Source organism: Melanerpes formicivorus, unplaced genomic scaffold (assembly GCF_026170545.1).
Source record: "Melanerpes formicivorus ecotype bairdi unplaced genomic scaffold, bMelFor1.0.p_v2 SCAF_99, whole genome shotgun sequence".
Taxonomy (NCBI): domain Eukaryota; kingdom Metazoa; phylum Chordata; class Aves; order Piciformes; family Picidae; genus Melanerpes; species Melanerpes formicivorus.
Genome location: NW_027142451.1, coordinates 699,346 through 708,529, shown reverse-complemented (window position 1 = coordinate 708,529; position 9,184 = coordinate 699,346). Strand labels below are relative to the sequence as shown.

The 9,184-nt window shown below is 47.5% G+C and overlaps 1 protein-coding gene across 2 annotated transcripts in view; it reads right to left on the bottom strand.

Moving 5' to 3' along the window:
* Positions 1-218: 218 nt before the first annotated feature.
* The window catches only part of DPYD (dihydropyrimidine dehydrogenase), a 609,010-nt gene continuing 600,044 nt past the window's right edge, over positions 219-9,184 (bottom strand). For both annotated transcript variants that reach the window (XM_068166235.1, XM_068166236.1), the window contains 2 exons: positions 7,299-7,439; positions 219-3,569 (listed from right to left, as the gene is read on the bottom strand). In XM_068166235.1, coding sequence (XP_068022336.1) covers positions 3,399-3,569; positions 7,299-7,439 — 312 coding nt within the window. In that variant the 3' untranslated portion in view covers positions 219-3,398. The remainder of the gene's footprint in view (positions 3,570-7,298; positions 7,440-9,184) is intronic.

The following is a 9,184-nucleotide window of genomic DNA, read 5'->3' as shown; positions in this document are numbered from 1 at the left end:
GCAAAAGGAAGGCAACCGCCAGGCAAAGTGGTGCCAGAGAGGAGCAATGATCACGCTACGTGCTGCACTGTAGGCAATTAATGGTATAATGTACACATGAATTAACTCATTTAGGATCCCTGGAGTGAATCTTAGTGATCAGGAGACACCACCTGATGAGCCTCTACAGGAAAAATCTGTGGAGTCAATGAAGCACACACCCACAGACAAACTCGGGTTGCTTCCAGTGTTATTTATTTCTAATCCAGCACTCGCCTCACAAATCAAGAAGCAGAAGTCAGGGTATATTTTTTAACCAAAGCTTAACATAGGGGATAAGAAATTAAAGATAGATCAGTTGTTATTACTATGAAAACTAAAGGCTTTATATCCTTGAGCAGACAGCAACACATTCATATTGGAAAGTTCCCTCTGTGATTGGAAAGTTCCCTCTGTGAATGAAAAAACTGATTAAAACAGGTATTGTTTAGCAAGGCAGACAAATCTCTCTTCCTTTTTGCTGGCAAAACTATCACAACCATACAGAACCAACAAGTATAAAGGATTGGCACGGAGGGAAATCATCTTGCCAGCTTGCCCTTAGTGTCTGTGTTTGGCAAACACGGTCTGCAGGGCATGCATTCCATTTGCACCCAATCAGATCTCTGACCTGTAACGTGCACATCCTGCAACATTAATTGGCACAATTAAAAAGTTGTTTAGATGATGAGCTTGCAAGGGGGAAAAAAAACGTTGTCACATCTCAGATTCCTGAAATGCAAGCTGGACTTCATAATAAGATGGCTTTACTCTTCTTAGAGACTTGGAAAGCTGCAACTCACAGAGAGACCTGGGGGGAGGCAAGGGAGGATCTGCCTCAAACTGGGACAGGGTTCTGGTTGACAGTCAATTAAATATGAGCCAGCAGTGCCCAGGTGGCTAAGAAAGCCAATGGCATCCTGGCTTGGGTTAGAAACAGGGTGGGCAGAGGGACAGGAGGTGATCATCCCCCTGTGCTCAGCACTGGGGACACCACACCTCGAGTGCTGTGTTCAGCTCTGGGCTCTCACTTCAGGAAGGACAATGAGAGGCTGGAGAGTGTCCAGAGAAGGGCAACGAGGATGGAGAAGGGCACCTGGGCTGTGAGAAGGGGCTGAGGGAGCTGGGGGTGTTCAGGCTGGAGAAGGGGAGGCTGAGGAGAGACCTCACTGGTCTCTACAGCTCCCTGATGGGAGGTTGGAGCAAGGAGGGGGCAGCCTCTGCTCCTTGGTGGCAAGAGACAGGAGCAGAGGAAATGGTTCCAAGCTGCCCCAGGGGAGGTTCAGACTGGATGCTAGGGAATATTTCTTCCCAGAGAGGGTTCTCAGACACTGGAATGGTCTGCCCAGGACAGTGCTGGAGTCACCATCCCTGGAGGTGTCTAAACAGCCTGTGGAGCTGGTGCTTAGAGACATGGTTTAGTGCTGACCCTGCAGTGCTGGGTGGAAGGTTGGACTGGATGACTTTGGAGGGCTCTTCCCACCAGATGTGTTCTGTGATTCTGTGAGATGAGTGGTCACTGAGGGAGGAAAAGCAACCATCAGCCTACCCACATGACCCAGAAATCTGAAGAGTCCAGCATGTGCCAGTGCATAGCAAATTTATTCTGTAAAGTGACTACTGTGAGAAAGAATTAGAAAGGATTATAAAAATACACTGCCATATGCTGTAGTAGTTGAAAGCGATTAATCTGGTTCCTAAATCCTATTTTAAACTCCTTTTCATTTCATTTTAGCTCTTTTTTCTCCCCACACAAAACATAGAAGCTACATTGCTTTGTCTGAATGCTATGTAGTTAATTACATCTCCTAAGAATCTCTTTTTAAAACTAAATGTAATGTTTAATTACAGAATGCCTCCCCTGGAAAAAAAATACCCAAAGAGTTAGCTTCTAGTTCATTAAAACCACTTTCTTAATTATATTTACAGCCAAGAAAATACAGCCAGATTAATGAGTCTGTAGAGAAAGTTCTGAAATTACAGCAGGAGTTGGAGGGAGGAAAAGTTGCACTTCAAATAGCCATGACTCACTAATTGCTACCTTGCTGTCCTTTCAAAACGTCATTGTTTCGCTCAGACCACACCTGCAATCCTGTGTCCAGTTTGGGGCTCCCCAGTCTGAGAGAGACAGAGGGAGAGCTACGAGGATGATTAGGGGACTTGAGCATCTCCCCTCTGAAAAGAGACTGAGAGCCCTGGGGCTGTTTAGTCTGGAGAAGAGAAGGCTGAGATGGGATCTGATCAATCTGGAGCCCCTATTACAAGAGGGATGTGGAGGTGCTGGAACGTGTCCAGAGAAGGGCCACGAGGATGATCAGAGGGCTGGAGCACCTCTCCTATGGGGACAGACTGAAGGAGTTGGGGCTGTTCAGTCTGCAGAAGAGAAGGCTCTGAGATGACCTAATTGTGGCCTTCCAGTATCTGAAGGGGGCCTACAGGAAGGCTGGGGAAGGACTTCTCAGGATCTCAGGTAGTGATAGGACTAGGGGGAATGGAATGAAGCTGGAGGTGGGGAGATTCAGGCTAGATGTGAGGAGGAGGTTCTTCACCATCAGAGTGGTGAAGCCCTGGAATGGGTTGTCCAGGGAGGTGGTCGAGGCCCCATCCCTGGAGGTGTTTAAGAGCAGGCTGGATGAGGCTCTGCCCAGCCTGATCTATTGTGGGGTGTCCCTGCCCGTGGCAGGGGGGTTGGAACTAGATGATCCTTGTGGTCCCTTCCAACCCTGACTGATACTATGATACTATGAATGTCTATCAATAGAGTGTCTATCAATATCAAAGGTGGTTGGGGCCCCGTCCCTGGAGGTGTTTAAGCCCAGGCTGGATGAGGCTCTGGCCAGCCTGATCTATTGTGGGGTGTCCCTGCCCGTGGCAGGGGGGTTGGAACTAGATGATCCTTGTGGTCCCTTCCAACCCTGACTGATTCTGAATATCCGAGGGGTAGGTGCCAAGTGGAGGGGGCCAAGCTCTTTTGGGTGGTACACAGTAGTAAGCCAAGAAACAATGGATACAAACTTGAACATAGAAGACTTCACCTCAACATGAGGAGAAACTTCTTTACAGTGATGATGACAGAGCAATGGAGCAGGCTGCCCAGAGAGGTTGCGGAGTCTCTTTCTCTGGACACATTCAAAACCTGCCTGGATGCATTCCTGTGTGGAGCACCCTGGGTGATGGTGCTTTGTCGGGGGGCTTGGACTGGACGATCTCTGGAGCTCCCTTCCAGCGTCTACCGTTCGGTGGTTCTGTGACAGCACAGCGCTCAGGTCACGGCTACCAACATCGCATTTTTCTGATGAGCAGATTTTCAAGGACTAATTAGAAAGCCAATCAGTGGCGTGGAAGCGGCGTGCAGCTGCCGTGGGCTGTCGGGGACGGACTCAGCTGGCGGGACGGAGGGCGAGGGGCAGCCCGCGCCTCGGCTCGTAGGGCGTGGTGCGGGACACCATGCGGATGCAGTCGATGATGGGGCAGACGCTGAGGCACAGGGTGCAGCCTGTGCAGCTGTCCGTAACCACCGGCACGTGCGTCTCGCCGTCAAACTGGATAGCCTGCCAATGGGAAGCAACAGGATTGGTGTCTGTCCTGAAGGCTCAAACCCCCAAATGTGCCCAGGCAATGGCTGAGCACCTGCAGGCGTGCTAACCTGGACAGCCCCTGGGGTCCAGGTGGCCAAGGCAAATGTCTGGCACGTGTGTTTAACCTTGTAAGCACCCCTGAATGTGCAAACCTGGACACTTCCTGGGCTCCAGACAAACATGTACTACGTGTGATTAACTTTGTAACACAGCTGTGAACTCACATGTGTGTGCCCCTGGCCATGTTTGGGTATGTCCCATCCTATAGGTCCAGTGATTAGGATTCTGTGTTACCAAAGGGCATTAATTGTCTTGGGAACGTGTTGAAAGCATCTGACAAGTCAGAGAGCGACAAGAGCCGAATGCTGCTGGAGCAGCAGCTGTGGGCCTGCTTGCTACAAAGAGACAAGAGCCAAATGCTGCTGAAATGGCAGCTGAAGAACCTGCTCTAGCAGACCAACAGCTTCACCCCCGGCCTTGCACCTGGACCAAGGCAGAAAGGGTGAAAGCTCTAAGGGAATAGAATCCCAGAAGAGGCTACAGCCCAGTGACAGAAAACACAACTTAGCCCTCTCTGAGCCAAGGACTGCTTGAATTGTAGTCACAGCATCTGGGAAGATACCAGGCAGAGGAGCAAGTCCTGAGTCCCTGACCAATCTGCCAGGGAATCCCCTTTTGTGGGAAACCCACAGATCCCAGCACCTGTATGTCCAGTTTGAATTGCTGTGTTGGAAACACCAGATCTGTGCTTGAATCATTTAACTGTCTCTGTATGTGCAGTGTAAACCCCAGAACCGAATAACTGAACCTGTGAACACATCTTGTAAGTAAGTTATGTTGGTGTTTGAAGACTCCACTGCCAGGAAATATTGATTATAAAATATATGAAAATATACATCTTTATTACAGTGTCATCCAAGGAAAAGGTCAACGTTGCTCCCCTTTCAGTCTCTGTGTTCCCTGCCCTGCAGCACCTGGGGACGTCTTGGTGCGGTTCTTTGCTGCAGATACAGCGACTGTTTTAACTGGCAGAGGGGAAAACCAACTGCGACTGGTTTAGGCTGGTGCCTAGGAAACACTTCCACAGATAGAGTAGAAAGTGGTAGAATGTAAATAAATTACCATTGGATGTAAAAGAGAAAACAATGATGAGGTCTAAGCAATCCCATTGGTCTGATTACTAACATAAAGTTAGTTGTGTAAGCAAACTCTTGCTCTTTCTTGGTTTCTTCACTCTAGCAGATACCAGCTGGTAGCTTTTGCTTGGCTGTTGCTGAGCTTGGCTGCATTCTTGTTGAAGCTAAGTACTAACAAGCTACTCCCTGCTTTTCTCTCCCTTTTCCCTTGTACAAGGCAGGTGTGTGTGTGTGTGTGTGTAAAAGGAGCAGAGAGAGGGAAGCTGTTGGTGACCCCCTGGTTTTTGTCCAGGGGGGGTCATGTGTTGTTTATAAATAGTAAATACCTGTAAATACTGTCTATTTTGTACATAATCATTGCATTTCATATGCTTAGATTCTAGTCTGCTTGTAAATAGAGCTTCATTTGCTTTCCAGCTGAGCTGGTCTGGCAGTTTTATTCTGGGGGTAATTTCAACCCACCACATCAACACTTCCCCCCTCCTCCCAACGCTTTAAAGTGAGAGGAGATACATGGGCCAAATTGTACCTCAGCAGTAGTTTAGGGCTGGTTACAAAGGAGGATCTTGGCCCACAATGTTTAAACTCCCAGAGGAGTTTTGTGTGAAAGAAGTATATCAGAAAACAGTAATTTGCCAGGGATATTGGTTCAGAGGAGACACCAGCCCCTGTCTGCGTGGCTTCAGCACAGCCCTGGCCACAATGCCTTCTGCTGACTTTCCCTTTCAGCACAGCCAAACAATGCAGTTTAACAAACAATAGAGAAGAACACAGCACACTGTGCCTGGTATGATTATTTTCCTCTGCAAAGCTTTGAAAGGGATATCCGAGCTTTGGGCAGGCAGAGCTTGCCTTCCTCCTCCTGTTTCCCGATGCAGTGAGTCCTCATTACCAATGAGGGTGATAAGTATATTTGAATGGGGAATAACAAGTGCAGTCTCAATGAAACAAGCTCGTGGTGTAATGGAATTGGCACTTAAAAGCAAAACCAAAAGCATCACACAACAACAAAACATTCACTATCTAAGAAGCCAGCCTAGAAAGTAGTTTTAGGAGGTTTTAGGAGTTTTTATTAAGGAAAAATCTGGCCTGAAAGCTGAACTCTTGCTTCTCTGCAGACACAAACCTGCAAATCTCCCTCACCAATGCCAGCAAGCTGGGGAGCCAGGGAGGAGGTGGGAGGTATTAAGATGGTGCTGCAGGTCGGTTCCAGAGACAGATTTGCAGCGCTGGGAGTTTCACTACTAGGAAAGCACAGAAGTTGCTGTAGCAACTAAAGAGAGCTACTAAGTGCCCTGAATATCCAAGTTTTAGTTTAGCTTGGGCACAAAGAGAGCTTTGATTTGTGAGTATTTAAGAAGGCTACTGTGGTAATCTAATCTGGTATAAATGCAGCATTAATTTTCTCATCTCAGTGGAGTAAAGAAAGACCCCCTATCTACCTTTCCTCTGACACACTTGGTTTTAATTGCAGGAGTTGATTTTAAATGAGAAGTCTTCTTTCTTTGGCTGCATGTAGTTAAATTTACCAGACCAGCTATTGATTAGACTGAATTAGGGATAAACAAAAGGTTGTGCTGTTGAGAGCATATTTAGTGCTCAGTTCAAGTATTCCATTTCTGACAAGCTATTCTCAAACTCTCGTGGAGAAATTACTGCTGACTGCATACTGGATTTTTGTGGAGGTTGTGCTGGGCCTTATGTTGGTTTTCTAACACAAAATGAGCCCTCCTGTGCTGCTCTTTTTCCTGCTTACTGGTCCACCAGCTCCAGGGGACACAGCAAGGAATGACACATAGAGAGAGAGGCTAACACATTTCAGCTTCTGCTGCTGCCACATACAACTTCTGTTACCACGCAACCCTACCATACTCTACAGAAAGCAGAGTATGACTTTCCTGCAAAGAGAAGCCCCAGTTCAAAATGGTGCTGCCCTCTGGGCACAATGGTGTCTGCAATCATCAACTTGCTGCTCTAGAGCCTGGCAGCTGTGCTGGAGAAAGGATTTGTACTTCAATCAAGATTGAAACAGAACACTACCTGCCTGAAAACAGAATTGATTCAGGTTGTGTTCCACTGATGGAACAAGGACTAGGCTTCTTAAAAAGCATTTGGCAGTAAGACCATCTCTTGTCTGCCCACATCCCAGTGGTGGGGAGAGGTGCAGTCTTCCTTTCTCCCTCGTGTACTTGGAAACCAACAAACCCCCTCCATTTATCACTACATGACTTGCCTCTCCCTTATTTTCTTCTTCTTCTTACATTTAATTCCAGTTCCCACTTGGAGTCAGGGAGAGCCTGGCAGAGTGATCTAGAGTGAGCCAGGCCAATGCAGTAGAGTTTGCATAGCCCTCCAGAAGAAGCCCTGCTGGGCAGTGTTCTCAGCAGCAGACAAACAGCACTGGCAGGCCTTGCACAGCACAGCCTGAGAGCATGCTGGGGTTCAAATCTAATATTTTAGACATCTGTTTTTACCACCTGCTTGTTAACAGAAGGTGAATCCTTTCTTCCCACCAGCAGAAAGATAACTCATTGTGTCTTCCTGCTAATTACAGCTGTGCTCTTACCTGGTAGCCAGAATCATTACAGGTCATGTAACATTTGCCACAGTTGATGCACATTTCCTCATCAATCAGAGCCACAACTTGCTCCGTGTTGCAGAGCTCACCATATGTTCCAATATACTGCAGTGCTTTTCCAATTACATCCTAGGGGAAAAAAAAAACCAAAACAAAAACCCCAAACAAACCCACAAAAAAAGTTTAGGACTCATGTAGAAGATACTCAAATAGTTTCTACAGCTGCACAGGAGCACTCTCTAGTACTTTAATATGGAAGATTTGGCCATGCACTGTGATGATGTTCTGCATTTTCCTTATAAACTTCCAAGTTTCTGACCTTCAGATTTCCTGTAAAATACAAAGTCTGCTCCCTTCAGGTACATTTTGAATGTGGGCTGCACTAGAAGTACCTATTTGTACACAAACACACTCTACAAACATGTGACACAAGTAGCACTCGAATTTGAATGTGCTTTTGTTTTGCCATTATCATAGAATCACAGAATGGCTTAGGCTGGAAGAGACCTTAGAGAGCATCCAACCCAACCTCCCTGCTGTGGGCAGGGGAACCTCACAACTAGCCCAGATTACTCCAGACCCCATCCAAACTGTCCTTGAACATCTCCAGGAAAGAGGTATCCATGACCTCTCTGGATAATCCCTTCCAGTCTTGCCACCCTCAGACTCTGGAATTATGATGTGAAACTTCAAGAAGCACATACCAGGAGTGATATCACAGAGTCACAGAAACATTCAGGTTGGAACAGACCCTCAGGATCACCAAATCCAACCCAGAACCCTACTTTACAAGGGTCACCCCTAAATCATATCCACAAGCACCACATCCAAACCACCTTTAAACACATCCAGGCTTGGGGACTCCACCACCTCCCTGGGCAGCACATTCCAATGCCTGACCACTCTTGATGGGAAAAAAAATTTCCTGCTGTCCAGTCTAAACCTGCCCTGCTGCAGCTTGAAGCCATTCCCTCTTTTTCTATCACTAATTACCTGTAATAAGAGACCAGCACCAACCTCCTTTCAGGTAGTTGTAGAGAGCCATGAGGTCTCCTCTCAGCCTCCTCTTTTCCAAACTAACCATCCCCAGCTCCTTCAGTCACTCTTCACAAGATTTATTCTCCAGGACCTTCACAGCTTCCTCTGCACTGGCTCCAGCACCTCCACATCTCTCTTGGATTGAGGTGCCCAAAACTGGACACAACACTCCAGGTGTGGCCTCACCAGAGCGCAGCACCAGGGGACAATCCCCTCCGGGCTCCTGCTGGACACAGCATTTCTGATCTCAGCCAGGATGCCTTTGGCTTTCTTGGCCACCTGGGCACACTGCTGGCTCCTCTTCAGCTACTTGTCCATTAGCACCCCCAGGTCCCTTTCTGCCAGCAGCTTTCCAGCCACACTGCCCCAAGCCTGCAGCATTGCTTGGGGTTGTTGTGAGCCAAGTGCAGGACCTGACATTTGGCCTTGTTGAAGCTCCTCCTGTTAACACTGGCCACAGATCCAAGCTATCCAAGTCCCTCTGCAGAGCCTCCCTGTCCTGGTGCAGATCAACTCTTCACCTAACTTGGTTCCATCTGCACACTTACTGCTGACACACTCTATCTCTTCATCAAGAAGATTGCTACATTCAATCAGATCATCCTTGGGTACTTCTTATTAGCCGAGATTTAAGCACTCTCAGCAAGAAGAGAAAGGGGCAGGATCAAATCGAGTGGTAGAGCAGTAACTGCTGTTCTCTCTTTAGTAAAATGCCCAAATGACAGCATCATCAGTTTATTGCAGATATTGTAGAGAGCTAAGTTGTGGGTCTCATCTCCTGAGTATCGATTCAGTTCACTCCCCAAAGAGGAATTTCTGGCACTGGCCTTCCACAT